Source organism: Vanacampus margaritifer, chromosome 17 (genome assembly GCF_051991255.1).
Source record: "Vanacampus margaritifer isolate UIUO_Vmar chromosome 17, RoL_Vmar_1.0, whole genome shotgun sequence".
In the NCBI taxonomy this organism is placed as follows: domain Eukaryota; kingdom Metazoa; phylum Chordata; class Actinopteri; order Syngnathiformes; family Syngnathidae; genus Vanacampus; species Vanacampus margaritifer.
The window spans coordinates 15,560,704-15,578,572 of NC_135448.1; the positions used below are offsets into that span (position 1 = coordinate 15,560,704).

At 38.7% G+C, this 17,869-nt stretch overlaps 1 protein-coding gene across 29 annotated transcripts in view; it reads left to right on the top strand.

Annotated features, from left to right (window-relative positions):
• Positions 1–17,869, top strand: part of adgrb2 (adhesion G protein-coupled receptor B2) — a 190,896-nt gene that overhangs the window by 149,529 nt on the left and 23,498 nt on the right. For 17 of the 29 annotated variants that reach the window (XR_013289058.1, XR_013289059.1, XM_077549631.1 and 14 more), the window contains 9 exons: positions 1,288–1,354; positions 5,056–5,141; positions 7,495–7,593; positions 8,814–8,913; positions 9,075–9,146; positions 12,921–13,013; positions 14,259–14,486; positions 16,658–16,697; positions 17,080–17,094. Coding sequence is in view for 27 of the 29 variants with exons in the window: in XM_077549631.1 (XP_077405757.1) it covers positions 1,288–1,354; positions 5,056–5,141; positions 7,495–7,593; positions 8,814–8,913; positions 9,075–9,146; positions 12,921–13,013; positions 14,259–14,486; positions 16,658–16,697; positions 17,080–17,094 (800 nt within the window). In the remaining 2 variants the exon portion in view is untranslated. The remainder of the gene's footprint in view (positions 1–1,287; positions 1,355–5,055; positions 5,142–7,494; positions 7,594–8,813; positions 8,914–9,074; positions 9,147–12,920; positions 13,014–14,258; positions 14,487–16,657; positions 16,698–17,079; positions 17,095–17,869) is intronic. The other 12 variants (XM_077549648.1, XM_077549656.1, XM_077549659.1 and 9 more) reach the window with 7 other exon arrangements.

The following is a 17,869-nucleotide window of genomic DNA, read 5'->3' on the forward strand; positions in this document are numbered from 1 at the left end:
TAATATTTTTAAATGCATAAATCTTGTTTTGTACCAAAAAATAAATAATGGTAATCCTGATTATTATTTTTTCAATAATCGAGCAGCCCTAATAACACTCATTAAAAAAAAAAAATATCCTGAAGTTATTGCTTTTAAATAATCACCAAGCTTATCAAACTAAATTATTGCCATAACAGAGTTAAAATTTTCATATTTCCATTAACAGCTACTGTGATAAAGTAAGTTTCTTGATTTTCACAACATGCACTACTGAAATGCCAAACATGACTGCCTATCATCAGTATGCTTCTTTCAAGAGCACAATAATTTCTCATTGATAAATTCAATACATTTTTAACCTCTTGAGTGTCTAATTGAGTAAAAATTGTTCAAATAATCAGGTTGAAAAAAAAAAAAAAATCAAACCATGTTGTACATCAGCTTGGCTTGTCAACTACCAACCCCAAGCTTGTCCGTTTGGTTTGCCACATTTATTTTGCAGTGTGTCTGCAATGGCAGCCTAGTTTGAAAAGGATTAACATTCCAGTGAGTGGTAGAGAATGAAAAATGGTCCGTAACGCTTCACGGTACTTTAACTCATCGTTTCCAGATGGCATTTTAACCATCAGGAGGTTCAATAAGGAGACATCAAATGAAAGAGCGTAGTAACATTTATTGTGATTGAATGAAAATGGCATTTAGATCAATCCCCCCCGCAGCAATGCATCTTCATTAGAGGTAGGCTTGCGCAAATAGGCGGGAGGTGGAATCTTCCCAGGGTGCAGACAGCGCTGGTGCGAGAACAGAAGCAGGAGATGGATCATCACAAGTGGATCTCCATGCACAAAGAGTCTTACCGAAGGAAACACAGATAGAAAAGTCTTTGAAGAGCAGTAGATTGACGTAATTCAATGCAGAGACGCTGATCAGATGTCCTACTTGACTTGATATTAGAGTTTCCTAGCAATTAAAGTGCAGAAAGTCAGAGATTACATAACGTGTTTGGACAGAAATCAACTGTGCCATCAGAGCTATAAATAAATATGTACACTGGACATCTGCAATGACCCTGTGACCTGAGCTTTGGCATCTCGCCCATAATGCAAAACGTGACGGAAATTTTGAAGTTTTATTGATTGGGATCATAATCACTGGGTCTTACTGCAAAATATTTGGAGTCTTGGAGGTAGAAGTTACATAATTCACATTATATGTTTTGCTCATCACTTAGAGAAGTTTTTCTGGTGAAATTGTCTTTTCAAGAAGCAGTGTGATACACTCGTGTCCCTCTTGTCTTCCTTCTAGTTGCTGGTTATCACTTGAGGGAGGTTTGCTTTACGCCTTTGTCGGACCTGCTGCTGTCATAGTATTGGTACGTGTTCTGTTCCTTTATTTATAACTCTTTTCGGTGCCAAAGAAATGGCTGGAATTATACACCATCACATATACCCGCCTTCAACAACCCCCCTACCTCATTAATGTTCGTCCTCTTGTCCACACGAACCACCTCTTGACAAATATTTTCATGGGTTTTTGCGGTGGTCAGTGCAATTTACGAAATAAGTATACCCGGTATAATGACGAGACGGGAAAACAGTGTCAAAATTTGAATACCGCCCAACCCTAATGTGAAGTTATCTTTCCTGAAGGAAACCCAGGGTATAGTTTTCCCAAGTTAATCTTATTTTGCCGGGTTTTTGCAGTGCTCGGCACAAGCTACAAAATAAGTCTATAATTGATGAAGGTATTACCTTATACCTGGTATAATGACGAAATAGTAAAACAGTGTCAACATTTGAATACCGCCCAACCCTAATGTGAAGCTTTCTTTCCTGAAGGAAGCCCTGAATGGAGTTTTCGCAATTGAATCTTATTTTGCCTTTTTTTTTTGCAGTGGTTGGCACAAGCTGCAAAATAAGTGTATAATTAGTGACGGTAATACCGGTTGTAACGGCTAGATGGTAAAACTGTACACATTTGAACACCGCCCAACCTTAATGTGAGATTATCTTTCCTTAAGGAACCCCAGGGTATAGTTTTCCCAAATTAATCTTATTTTGCCGGGTTTTTGCAGTGGTCGGCACAAGCTGCAAAATAAGTGTATAATTAGTGACGGTAATACCGGTTGTAACGACGAGATGGTAAAACTGTACAAATTTGAATACCGCCCAACCTTAATGTGAGATTATCTTTCCTGAAGGAACCCCAGGGTATAGTTTTCCCAAGTTAATCTTATTTTGCCGGGTTTTTGCAGTGGTCTGCACAAGCTGCAAAATAAGTGTATAATTAGTGACGGTAATACCGGTTGTAACGACGACATGGTAAAACTGTACAAATTTGAATACCGCCCAACCTTAGTGTGAGATTATCTTTCCTGAAGGAATCCCTGGGTATAGTTTTCCCAAGTTAATGTTATTTTGCTGGGTTTTTGCGGTAGTCGACCCAAGCTACAAAATAAGTCTATAATTGATGAAGGTATTACCTTATACCTAGTATAATGACGAAATAGTAAAACAGTGTCAACATTTGAATACCGCCCAACCCTAATGTGAAGCTTTCTTTCCTGAAGGAAGCCCTGAATGGAGTTTTCGCAATTGAATCTTATTTTGCCTTTTTTTTTTGCAGTGGTTGGCACAAGCTGCAAAATAAGTGTATAATTAGTGACGGTAATACCGGTTGTAACGGCTAGATGGTAAAACTGTACACATTTGAACACCGCCCAACCTTAATGTGAGATTATCTTTCCTTAAGGAACCCCAGGGTATAGTTTTCCCAAATTAATCTTATTTTGCCGGGTTTTTGCAGTGGTCGGCACAAGCTGCAAAATAAGTGTATAATTAGTGACGGTAATACCGGTTGTAACGACGAGATGGTAAAACTGTACAAATTTGAATACCGCCCAACCTTAATGTGAGATTATCTTTCCTGAAGGAACCCCAGGGTATAGTTTTCCCAAGTTAATCTTATTTTGCCGGGTTTTTGCAGTGGTCTGCACAAGCTGCAAAATAAGTGTATAATTAGTGACGGTAATACCGGTTGTAACGACGACATGGTAAAACTGTACCCATTTGAATACCGCCCAACCTTAATGTGAGATTATCTTTCCTGAAGGAACCCCAGGGTATAGTTTTCCCAAGTTAATCTTATTTTGCCGGGTTTTTGCAGTGGTCGGCACAAGCTGCAAAATAAGTGTATAATTAGTGACGGTAATACCGGTTGTAACGACGAGATGGTAAAACTGTACAAATTTGATTACCGCCCAACCTTAATGTGAGATTATCTTTCCTGAAGGAATCCCTGGGTACAGTTTTCCCAAATGAATCTTATTTTGCCGGGTTTTTGCAGTGGTCGGCACAAGCTGCAAAATAAGTGTATAATTAGTGACGGTAATACCGGTTGTAACGACGAGATGGTAAAACTGTATAAATTTGAATACCGCCCAACCTTAATGTGAGATTATCTTTCCTGAAGGAATCCCTGGGTATAGTTTTCCCAAGTTAATGTTGTTTTGCTGGGTTTTTGCGGTAGTCGACCCAAGCTACAAAATAAGTCTATAATTGACGAAGGTATTACCATCTACCCGGTATAATGACAAGATGGGAAAACAGTGTCAAAATTAATGACTTATAAATGCATGGTCAGTCAACCAGTAACCTACGTTTTGAAAATAATCATTTTCAAAATGATAATCTCTACTCTACTGTTTCTGCCTCACTAATACTGAAATTAAATCTCCAGCCTGGCGACTCGGTGTTGGGTCCGTGCCCTCCCAACAAGATGCTGCTCTGAGAGGCAGATGTTGGTCAGAGAGGCACGGACTCCTCCCACAGGACCCAAGTCCTAATTAATAAACCAGACCTCAGACAAATAGCAGATCAAGATTAAGCTGGCGCTCAGAGCTGGGCACAGACATGCCTAACCTGACAAAGGTCCCCTCGCAATCTGGCGTGTTGACAACAGCGAGATGGAGAAGGAAAAAAAGAGAGAAGCAGCAGGCCAGAGTGATTAGTAAACTATAAAATCTGCCCGATGTAACGCAGGTGTTGCCGGGGAGAAACGTTTGCACATAAATTATATAACTGTATATTCATCACACACAATATTAGGTAATCTATATTTACTAAATTGGGGAATTGTATGGGAACAGTATACACAGTACAGAGATTTTTTTATTTTTATGGGTGATTTTGGAGGGGTGTATTATACACGGACGGGTGTTTTACGGTTATTGGTATGTTTTGAATAAAACTCATTAATTCTAATAATAAAGGATATCAGCAAATCAGGAGAGCGTATTATGCATAAGTAGAGAGAAAAAAATGCTTTTAAGGGTGATTTTATGGGTGGCGTATTATACACGGTTAAGCGTAATTCACAGCATTTTACCGTACTTTATATTTGACCAAACGAAATGCTCAATGAATGTTAATATGTATAGTATTCTACTGTTGTGTGATCAGTCTGTACTGTGAATACTTGCAGAATGAACGAGCTCAACATGTGGAAATTGTTTTTGTATGTCGGTGTTGGTGTATTGAATGTATTATATTTCATGCTGTTAACTATTTATGTAATAATAGGTCACTTAACCCAAAAAAGCCTACAATAGATAAACTAATAATCCAAATACTAACATATCTAATGGTTATATTATGGTTAAACTGTAGATCATGCAGTTTGTGAGATTGATAGTAAAATATTTATAAATGAAATTGTTGTCTTTGCTTGAAGATGTGGATTGTGATATCCCCAAAGTGCCGAGACATGATGAATAAGATGATACGAAGAATGTATTACTGGCAACAATGTCTTAGTCTGGTGTTGGTCTGAAATTTTGAAAACACAGAGCACAATATAACATCTTTCTTGAAAGAAAGCATAGGAGCCATTCTAGCATTTACTTTGTCATTTCCCTTTCCTAAATCAGGGCTACAATTCAAAAGTAATCTTCGATTCCACTTGAACAGAGCTCAACTGAAAAACACAAAGCCATCGAGATGTGATTGTAGATGAGTCCCTGTTGGCAAGCCATTACCGCGATCTTCATCAAACGTTCTCTTCCGTCTCCCTCAGGTGAATATGCTCATTGGAATCGTGGTGTTTAACAAGCTCATGTCTCGAGACGGCATCTCAGACAAGTCAAAAAAGCAACGAGCGGGGTAAGTACTCCACACTGAACGTGTTTCGTCGCACAAAGGCGTGCTCATCCATCCACATGCTTCTTCTCAGCCAACTGAATTTCTGCTGCTGTAAATATGTTTCACATGTTCTGTCTGAATCATTCAGACTCCTATTTATAGTGGTTCTTTGCGATATGGCGGCATTTTATGATTCTTTGGTGTTTTCCGGTTCATCCGTGCTATTCATGGACATGACAATAAGCGCTAGGCAGAATGCTAATTGGTTGCTATGAAGCAGGATTTTGATAAAGAAAACTTGCACTGCAGCCATACAGAAAATATCCTTGTTGATGACGATGAGCATATACAGCACACAACCAGTGAGTCCTAGCTTAAATCCTTGATGAAAAAAATCGGTCATATCCTTGTTTGACATCAGCTATTACATGAATCTTCTTCTGCTCCTCACACAGCATTTCCTCTACAAAGGGTGACTCCACAAGGGGGCGCACTTTCCCTATGCAAAATCATTTCACGTAGCATTTTTTTTTTTATTGTCCCACAACCCGTGCGGGACACACACTTATTAAACATGCTAAAACCCGCCACTACCAACCATGTTATTCCCTTTCATTTGCATACCTCCTCATTTATTTTGTACAATGTTTTCTCTTACTCAACTTATTCTCATTCGTCTGTATTTGTGCATCTGATGTCAGGGTAAAATAATTATTACCATTTTGGATGGGGCATCGCTTTGAGATCAGCAAAGTTTGTGAGTCCACTGGGAGAATCGGCTGCATTTTGTGCAACCTACCTTAATTCTATTACTGATAATAAAAGAACGAAAAAGAAAGAATAATTTGGTAGAATTGGTGTATATATATATATATATATATATATATATATATATATATATATATATAATATTATATATAATGATAATAAAAGAATGAAAAAGAAAGAATAATTTGGTAGAATTGGTGTATATATATATATATATATATATATATATATATATATATATATATATATATAATATTATATATAATGATAATAAAAGAATGAAAAAGAAAGAATAATTTGGTAGAATTGGTGTATATATATATATATATATATATATATATATATATATATATATATATATATATATATATATATATATATATATATATATATATATAGCATTGAACACAATATCCTGTGGGTCTTGAAAATGTCCAAAACACTCTTTTTATTAACTCATTTACTCCCAGCAAACCCCGGCTGCTTTACTGGATTTTGACTGATTTTGCAAGGCCCACAGAATATTGTGTTCTATTGCTATTAAAACATAGAACCTACCAACAGAAACGTTTTTTTTGGGAGCACGGCAATATTTAAAATAGAACGTTTTTATACGTTTTTGGGACCAAATGAGTTAAATGCATTGCCTTTTATTAATGTTCAGACGGTTAAATGAACCCTTACAACAGTTAACTGAATCATTAACCTGGTTATAGCTCAAAAAGACAGATTGCCCATCCTTTGTTACCAGACTGTACAATAAAGTTTTTTTGTTCACACACACAGTCCAACCTGTTCTTACGAGTATTTAGTAGGATTTGCTACACAAACTAAATGAGTCAAATATTTAGAATAATGTGAAATACCTTATTTACACATTCATAACATGGCCACTGACACAATGGTAAATGTGTTGCATGCTAAATCCTTGTGTCCTCAGGTAAAGCAAATTTAATCAGAAATGGGCAGTGTTGCTAACAGGACAGGATATCATTAGCATAATGTGTTTTCCTATGAAGCTATGGGGATTAAGGTAATGAGCTGTGATGGGATGCTAATGTAGCATAGCCACTGCATGGCTTCATTGTTCTCAACTCGCAAAACACACAATGATCTTCTCAACTGCAAACAAACAACCACAGGAAAGCGCTTGTTGTTTATTCGACCCCCTGACAACGCTTCTTTGTTCATTTTAATCAATTAAGTAAAATTTTGTGCCGTTAACGGCCAACATGAAAAATGTGCACCTGTATTCACTGGCAATGGAAAAAGATTATTGGAACATTTCCCGTCTGTGTGGCATGACGCTGCTGTAACATCGCAATGTCTTGTCTCTCACTTTCACTCTTAATCAATATTTGTAGTTTTGACAGTTTTTTTCTGTGATGCTACTTTTTAAAATCTGATTTTAATTTGCCTTTCTTTCTTTCTTTCTTTCTTTCCCTACCGCTTTTTTTTTTTTTTGTTCTTTCCCACTCCCGCTCATCCTTTTTTTTTTTTTTTTTTCCTGGCACAACATTGAACTGTTGTCATGACTGGAACATGTTTCCACACATCCCCGACACCTCCCCCCCTTCACTGTCATATGTGTTTGTTTGTGTGTAAGTGTCCCGGTGGAGGCGCGTAGCCGACTTCTCCTGAAATGCTCCAAGTGCGGCGTGATCTCGAGCACAGCTCTCTCCAGCTCGACTGCCAGCAGCGCCATGTTAGTCCATCTTCATCTTGCTCTCTTTTTCCTCACACCCGTTTTATTGCTAACGCCACAAAGTGACAGTTCCACCATATCGATATTTTGCCACTAAATCAATTTTTAAAATTACGAAAGGTAGAGTAAAGTGGTAACGCAAATTTTGGTAGGTAGGCTTTCACTTTGTGGGAGTACACGCTGTCTTGTTTCTTTTCTCTCTCCATCAGACTTTCTCCATTCTTACTGTGTGTATCATCCTTTTAATCTCCATCTGTTGGTAATGATGCAGGATGACATTTAGACGTGCCTGCGTTCCAAAAAAAAAATAAAAAAATAACGATGAAAGGAACAACACTTGCACTGCAAGTGATCAGATTTAATGAGAATTGTCCTCAGGTGATGCAGATCAAAACTGACCCATGTCAGGCGCTATTTGGGAACGATTTGCCTTTTAACGTGTTTGTATATATAATATTACTCAGACTTCGGGGCAGAACAATGTCGGGCAAGTTTTTGTTTGTGCAAACGACGTCGCTACCAAACACCCTATTGCATAGTTGAAGCTTTATGGCTCTCATTATGCCATACCTCATGTGGTAAACTGTCGTCTCGGTTCCACGGCCTCAAACCGCTCACCCTAAATCAAATGTACTGCACTTCCCTGCATTTAATCAGGCTTGTCCTTGGATGACCTGTTTGAGTTTTACCGTATTTTGGGAAACTAGTCTGCTGAGAGCTCAGATGTCTGTTCCGAATGATTGCCTGCTGTGATGTAACCACACTTGGGGTGTATGTGAGACATGACATTTTATTTTCGCTGCTCTGTTTGCATGATAGTAGTACCTCAAGCGGCATACGTAACCTGCGTCCGGACCCGTACACCAAATTCGCCCATTCGCTTACCATTTTAACCATTGAATCCAGAATCCACTCGAATGGGTTTTTATATGTACTTTTGATGAAAAACATGTCGTAGTCCAAAAACATTAAACCGTTGTCAGTCTGGTAACAATATACCCGATTGCACATTGTCATTCCACTTCACAGTTATAATATTAGGTCTTAGTCTTACCAGTCAGCCTCAAATGACCCACCACTGGACCGAACGTCTGACTGATGGGTGTGCGCATGCATGAGAAAAGGAAATGTGATAACATGACCGAGCTGGACTGCTTTGAGCCTGAGTGCCTTGTCCCTTCGTCATTTATTCCTCTTTCTCCACCATTTCTCTTTTCCAGGGCGTCTCTGTGGAGCTCCTGTGTGGTACTTCCTCTGCTGGCTCTCACTTGGATGTCAGCTGTATTGGCCATAACGGATCGCCGCTCAACACTTTTCCAGGTGATCCGTCTCTTAGGCCGGCCGGGCATTCGGGCTGTTTTTGTCACAATTTTGCCAATGGATGTCCACGAGAAGTTGAGCATGTGCTCTACCTCCCAAAAAATGCATCTATTTTTAAACTTGTGTGCAAAAACTAAGCAGATGTCAAATGTCTCCCTCAGGTCCTCTTTGCAGTCTTTGACTCGGTCCAAGGTTTCGTAATCATCACCGTGCACTGCGCCATGCGGAGAGAGGTGAGCTCCATTTCCTGCACTCTAGCCTCAGCTGCACTTACTGCCTTCAACAGGTGGCTTGAGTATTGGAAAATCTCATGCTAGCTTCCAGGTCATGTTGAGGTCGCATCAGAATACAAGCAGATCAGACTTGCCGGGGGATTAACTCGATGCTTATGTCCAATGTTGTTGTGTGTCTTCTTCATAATGCTGTATCACGATGCGGTATTGTCCATCGGAGCCAAGCCTGCTTTAAGGAGCTTAGTAAGATGTTGTATGGAATAAGACGATAAGTCCTTCACTAATACCTCCCCAGTGTGAATTTGCCACAGGCTTTGCTGTGCCCCCTGGGTATGCTGTATTTTAAACTTATTATGCACATATATGTTTTCATGGCATTGAAACACCCACACAAAGTGATCCTCGAATTTTCCACCACGGTAAAATTGCTACTCATGCATCCTTTCACCAGCATACTGTAAGTGAATATTAAAATGTTTAGCTGCGTTTAGTCAATATAGAAAGCAGAAGGGATCAGGGTACATATAATCGAGGCCATCAGTCTTTGTAAATGTATGAAAATCCTGTTTGTCAGGACTTTCATGATAGAACAGAAGCATGGAACTGCCAATGTGACGTAAACATTTTTTACTGGCAAATTCATTTGAACGAAATTGCAAATACGTTCAAACGTACTTGCAAATACAGACGCTCCCCTACTTACGAACATTCGAGTTACGAACAACGGTACATACGAACATTTCTGCGCGTACAGTATGTCGAAAAATTTTTGGAAAGAAATGCTGTAAGTTAGATTTTGTATTGCGCGTAGTGCTTCTTTCCGCCGCTAATACCGACGATTGGCGCTGTGAGAGCTCATTGGAGGCTGAGCAACGTGGCGAGGAGGAGGAGGAAGAAACGCCGGTCCCCATGAAGCAGGAAATAACTTTTGAAGCCGATTCCAGCGACGACGAAGAATCTCATGATATAAAATCCTCCTCTTCCTCCTCCTCCATCAAATCCTTAAGCATCGAGTACATCTTCCAAAAGTAAGTTAAACTTCATTTTATTTATCTTATTACGTACATGTACATACTGTGTGTGTCTCTCGCTCTCTCTCTCTAACATACGTAGTACAGTACAGTACTGTACGTATTCTCTCCATTTTATTAAAAGTTTTTGTTAAGTACAAACCAATGCAGGTTATTTGTACAAGCCTTAAACATACTTATATAAACCTTCAATATACTTATATAGGCTTTAAACATAAATTCTAATACAAAATATAGCACTGAAGCAACTTACGAACAAATTCACCTTACGAACTATCGTCCGGAACCTAACTCGTTCGTAAGGTGGGGAGCGTCTGTACATTCAAAGTTATTTCCAAGTACTTTTGAACGTACTTGCAAGTATGTTTAAATGCATTAAAATAGATTAGAACGTATTTGCAAGGACCTTCAACCACATTTGCAAATATTTTTTAACGTAATTATATACGTTCGAACATACTTGCAAATAGTTTGAACGTGCCAAACGTATTTGCGAGCAGTTTTAAACGTATTTGAAAGTACGTATAAAGGTATTTGCAAATAATTTCAAACGTATTTGCAAGTATGTTTAAACGTATTTTTAACTCCGTATGAAATTACGTATTTTGCAAATACGTCTAAACGTATTTGTAAGTACGTATAAAAGTATTTGCGAGTAGGCTTAAACATATTTGCGAGTATGTATAAAACTACTTATTTGCAAATAATTTCAAACGTATTTGCAAGTATGTTTAAACGTATTTTTAACTCCGTATGAAATTACGTATTTTGCAAATACGTTTAGACGTATTTGCAAAATACGTATAAATGTATTTGCGAGTAGGCTTAAACATATTTGCAAGTACGTTTATAAACGTGTTTGCAAGTAGGTTTAAACATATTTGCAAGTACGTATAAAACTACATATTTGCAAATAATTTCAAACGTATTTGCTAGCATGTTTAAACGTATTTTTAACTCCGTATGAAATTACGTATTTTGCAAATACGTCGAAACGTATTTGTAAGTACGTATAAATGTATTTGCGAGTAGGCTTAAACATATTTGCAAGTACGTTTATAAACGTATTTGCAAGTAGGTTTAAACATATTTGCAAGTACGTGTAAAACTACATATTTGCAAATAATTTCAAACGTATTTGCTAGCATGTTTAAACGTATTTTTAACTCCGTATGAAATTACGTATTTTGCAAATACGTCTAAACGTATTTGTAAGTACGTATAAATGTATTTGCGAGTAGGCTTAAACATATTTGCAAGTACGTTTATAAACGTATTTGCAAGTAGGTTTAAACATATTTGCGAGTACGTATATAACTACGTATTTGCAAGTACGTATAAAGGTATTTGCAAGTAGGTTTAAACACATTTGCAAGTCCACAACATGCTTGCAAGTACCTATAAACATATTTGCAAGTACGTTTTTACATATTTGCAAGCACGTATAAAACTATGTATTTTTAAATATGTATAGACATATTTGCAAGTAGGTTTAAACGTATTTGCAAGTGCATATAAATATTTTTACAAATACGTATAAATGCATTTGACAGTCAAAAATGTTTACTCCACATTAACAATTGGAGGAAGAAGACACAGATTGAGAAGCAAACTACAGAAAATGAGTAGGACAGCGGTGGCAAGGGTTTTGCCAACTGCGGCAGGGAATGATAAGACCATGGCGACACAGATGCCCTGCTGAGATCAGACAGAGGAGTGAATATAAAAATATGCGGTTCGGAGGGGGGAGGGTTATCTTGTGAGAAATCATAAGGGGCATCAGGAAAAGAGGCTGGAAAAATGAGGGAGTTTTGTAACGGGTGGGGTGACGAAATTCATAAGAGTACTATGAGCTGATAATAAGGGAGCGGTGTTTGGAGCAGAATTGGATGCCACACACACATGGAGAACAATCGCCTCTGAGGATGAGTGCGGGCATAAAGGGAAGAGACGGATGGAAGGAAACAATAGAGGCAATAAGCTTGTCCATGCAGTCTTAATCAGACATGGATGCTGCTCCAATCCAATCCATTTGTAGCAGCGCGTACACTCAGATAAGACCACCCACTGAGAATGGAGATGCTCTCATTCGCACTTGCACCACTTGCTACATGAGTGCTCTTGTTTCCCGCCCATGACTGTCTTTTGGGATTTGACAGTGGCAATGCTGACAAACGAAGTCGCTCCCGAAAGGAAGGGGGGTTGGGGGGGGGGCATATTGAGTGAGTCTGAAGAGAAAAGAATCCTGGAACTGCCCGTGCGATCCAATTTATTTGATTTAAGCCGTTATGAAAACTGGTGCTTCAACAAATAATTGGGACGCGTTGCCAGGATGCTTAATAGAAAGAAAACAAATATGGCACGAGGATGGCTCATGGGTTAGAGCATCTACAAACAACTGGCTGTTGCATATGCTGCGACGTTTGAACAAGAATCCAGAAAGCTGAAATATTTTGGGATATCTTAACAATATGTGTGTTTATATCATGATGATAAGACAATGAGGGAAATGGCAAGGACAACTTTAGAACCTGAATGGATTTTTTTTTATTTCAGTTTGTGCTTACGTGAACGGCAAATGAGGAAACATCTGTCAGTGAAGGAATTTGTGTCTGAGGAACAAGTTCCTAACGACAGCAATTTCTTGCACTTTCTTTCCATGTATCACTTTCCCCTCCCTCCCTCTTTCCTTCCTTTATTTCATTCCTCCCATCCTCCTTTACGTCACCGCCGCTCACTTCAGGTTCAAGATGCGATGCGCTGCCGGATGGGGGGATGCAAAGACGACAGTGAGAACTCCCCGGACTCCTGCAAGAATGGACAGGTGCAGATCATGGTGAATAGCAATCCATTTCATCCCACTTTACGGTCACGCTCTAACTAACATTTAGGATGCTATTATCGTCTAGATGACAATTTGGCAGGAGATTGTACCAAACTACACTTAATGACATTAATAATCATCCTATTTTCAGCAACATCGTCATCATCACGGTCAATTAAAAGTAACTATAAATGATGTCTAAATAATCTACAGCGCATACGTTTTGCATAATATTCCACTAAATTTTAGATATTATCATATTTCATCGTCTCTTCTTTCTATCAACCTTTTTTTTTTTTTTTTTTATTTAGCAGAAACATATCCTTTTAAACCCAGTTATAAAATAGATAATAGCTTATATATATATAAATAAATAAATAAATATATATATATATATATATATATATATATATATATAAATAAATAAATAAATATATATATATATATATATATATATATATATATATATATATATATATATATATATATATATATATATATAAATAAATAAATAAATATAAATATATATATATATATATATATATATATATATATATATATATGTGTGTGTTGTGTAAAAAAATCATTTATACTGCTTGGCCAATTACAGGAGCGTCCCATTTGTGTCACATGAGTTGGAGCAACCCTCGCCTGGCACGGTCCTTCATTTCTCCCTCAAATCTTTTTCGCAGCAATGATTATGGCTTTCTGAACGTCCCTCCGAGGTTTAACTTTGCAGTCCTACTCACTGCGCGGTGGGGGTAGTAATCTTTCACGGCATTTATCCTCCTTATTTTCTATAACCGAGTGGAGCGTTTACAGAGAAACGGTGCTAGTTTAATTTCTTGATGAATGTGTTTTTAATCATACTAATCTATCACACTGGAGAACGGTTACCATGCCAGCTATGTCCAATTAGGGAGGCACACGAGTAACCTTTGTTCCCCCAGTTTCTATTGCTTAATCTGTACTTAAAGAAAATATTGTACTATAAAGAACGCTATGGCAAAGCCAGCAGCAGTTACTATATATTTGCTTCAACATTAGTGAGAACATCTCTACAATGTTCACAGGGAACCTCATTACAATGTTAATCCCTTGAAATTTACAGGCACATTGTCCCCCATACCACCTTGTTAAAGTTGAATAAAATGTCCTGTTTGGGAACATTACATGAAAACCTAATCACTTGTTAAAGCTCTACAAATTTACTTTCATCACCACTTCTGACAACTTTGTGCTCTCCCGCGCCCTCAGAAAGGTCCAAATGCGGCCCATTACGGGCAGCAGTTTGGCTGCCTGCATTACGGCACGGGCCCATGCGTGACTGGGTGCCAGCCACAGTTCCTCCCGCCGGCGTGCCATCAGCAGGCCTGTTACCACAGCCTACCCCGCGACGGCCGCGGGCTCGACCACAGACACGTTCTCGAGCAAAGCCCCGTCCCCGACAATACCCACAATGGCAACCAAATTGCCAGCCAAACAGTATGTCACAAATAGAAAAAACAACGAGTTGGTGAAATATGTAGAAGGAGAAAGGTGCAATGTGTAATAACGTACAATACGGGACTAAATTAGTACATAACAAAAATAAGGACTAAAACTGGCTGCATGGGTCATTTCACTGCCTCCACTTGTTATCAACATTTATCATCCCATTGAGCAAGAAAATCAATCGACATAATACATCAAATGCATTATATGTTTTAATTGAGTAGATGCCACGGACTTCCGACTTCCGGTTTTTCACACATCAGAGCCATTTCCAACACTCGCACCCCTCAACCGCGCGCTCCGTGCCAATGGGCGTTCTCAGCTCTCTGAAATGCTTCGGACAACTGAGACAGACACACTACACACTCGCACCCGTTGACGGGAACGAGCAACCGAGGGGCACAAAGGCAGAAGCGCAAAGTAGTGGGACGCGGGCCACACGTCGCAAACCGGAACCAGAAACAAAGCTGATGTGTGAAACCCAGAAGTCTGAAGTGCCGCGGCATATACCCCCCATTACACATTGCACCTTTTTTAAAGCTTAGTAAACAGTACATTTTACTCTAAAAAATCTATTTGGTCCCACTCTAAACAGAGTAAAATTTACTCTTGCAAGAGAGTGAAATATTTTGTGTACGAGAGAATATTTTTTGTCTCCTTTTGGATATCAGCAAGCAGTTGAAGTCCCCAATCCCAAACTGAAGGTCATGAGTTCATTCCTCAACACTGTGTTGTGCAACTTAGAAAAAAAAAACAACTTCACTAGGTTTTTGTCATGGCTAATCCTCTCGTACACAGCCAAAAAAAACTTTGAGTAAAATTTACTCCCTTCCAAGTGTAAATTTTGATCTCTTTAGAGTAGGATCTGACTGTTTTTTTGGAGTAAAACGTACCAAATTTACTGTGTAGGACAAGCTGTGATGTGCAGAATGACTAGCAATGACTGTGAATAGGTTCATAAATAAATTTACTGGACACAATATTAGGTACACCGTCACTATCAAATGTCATACAAAGCAAGATCTGTCTTAATATCTTTAGAAATTGAACTTTTTTTGGGGGGGCTGTAGCTAATAGATTTTATTCGATAGTGAACGCTTACCTAATTTTGTGGTTGTTGAGTCTATGATTTTAGGTTTCTTAGCTACTTCATGGGCTCTTGTAGTAGTATTGTAGAAATGTGCAATGTCAGTAGTTTGGTTAGAGCGAGTTAATATACATATATTGTATCTATATATGCATGTAAGTGTTTGAAGTATATTTTATTCTTGACTTAACTGCTAGGGATGTGATGATGACGGCGCTATTGCGATATTAAAATTGCATAGATATAATCGTCGTCAAGGCACATTATTAAAAAAAATAATAATAATGTGACTTTTAGGGGTGCACCACCCATCGTCGATTAACTCTTTGACTGCCAAAAACGTTAAATAACGTTTAGTAAAATTCTATGGAGGAGTGCCAAAGACGTTAAAAGACGTTTGTTTCAAAACAGAGGTGAAACTAACCATTTTCTATTGTTGATTACTGAAAAACGGAATAAGGTAGAAACAAACGTTTTTTTTCTGATGAAAGATGAGAGTCCAATCTTTCATTTGGTAGTATGTGTGTTTCCATAGTCCAAACACATCATTTTCTGTGGACCTTGAAAGATCAGTCAAAATGCTTAAATCGGCTGGCACCCACGGCATCCCTTTTCTGAAAACGTCTGGCAGTCAAAGAGTTAAATTTGGGGGCGTGGAGGGGGATAATGTTTTTGTCATACTGGTCTAAAAAAAAGTAGTGATTCCTGCAGGAACCCTGTATAATATCACCAACTTCCCCACTATACGTATCGTGAGGTTTAGATCGTGGTATCGTAACATGACGTTAGAGTACTGGTACATCCCTAGTAACTCCAAGTATAAGTTAACCAGCCAATAGCAATATGATTGCTACCGCTTAAATCAATCCTTTGTTTTAAGAAGAATTTGCATAAATGGACCAAATAGCCCGTTATTTTGCTCCGTCGAATCACCATGGCAACAAGTCATTAAACGGGTGCATTGAGGGGGCCACTTGAGATCCTCATCACTCATCTGACACGAGCTGCTCCTATTAAAGTGTGCATGGTGCCCATTCTTTTTCCTTTCTCTACTTACCTTGCCTCCCTTTCTCAGACCGATTTTGAGAAGGACGTGGACTTGGCATGCCAAACAGGTGAGTTCTTGTTTTCCTATCATTTCTCTTTTTGCTCAACACAATTAGCATTGCAGACAAGTAAATGTCGAGCTGTAACCGTTTTTTTTGTTTTGCCGTCCACAAATGATGAAATGACAGATTATGCGCCGCAACTGCGATGAACAAATTACTCGCGCTTATCAATCACGCTCATTCTGCCCAGTGTGAGTTGAGAAAGTGTGTGCGCTACTGTGACAGTTTAATTACGCATGAAGATAGCACTGTTCCGTGTTCAGGACTGGTCGCTTCACACTGGTCAAGAGTGCGTTTGTGTGCGTGCCTGGATGTTTTCGGATGTATACAATTGTACATTTGAAACATTAACACAGAGTTACTTTCCCCTCCTCCTACACCCTTGCAGAGAGAGGACACCCATGTAAGTTGCCCAACTGAACTAACCCTGCCTGGTCCCCAACCTAGAACTTTTAACTCCTCAAGGCCTCTTCTTTTGAATCGTTTAGAAGCTAGATTCTATAATAAATGTATTTGTTGTGTGCATTGACAAGTTTTAGATTAGTAGTAGTATTCACAAGAAAGAGTTTGGGGCCAGGTGCTGAATGAGCATGGTGTCTAGCATGACTTTTTTGGCCTTTTATGTGAGGAATGATACAATTTGGAGATAGGCGATAGCCACACAAACACAGGTACAAAAAAACGGATTTTGAGGTAAAGCTTTATTTTTTTCAGTGTTCTGTGTTGGTAGCCGTATATAGATTTTTTTATTGCAAAAAAATAAGATGCCTTTGAAAAAGACCTGTTTATGTGTGGACATAGCCTAGATGTTTTTCTTCCATCAGCATGTGATTCAGAGGAGCTAAAACCCTTTTATGTCCTACATAATATGCATGACATCTTACCTCAAGCAACTATTAGTGGATGCTTTGTTCAATTTAAGGCAGGGGAGTCAAAATCCGGTCCCCGAGGGCCACGTGATCAGGCTCCTGATCATTTGAGTCAGGGATGTCAAATTCTGCTCCTCGAAGGCCACTACAGGGAGTCCTCAAGTTACGGCAGAGTTCCGTTCCTATGCTGACAATGTAACCCAAATTTCGACTTGCATCTAAAGCATGCAGGATAGTGGCCCTCGAGGACCTGTGTTTTAGATATCCCCGTCCTCCAGAACACCAAATTCAAATGATCAGCTCATCAGT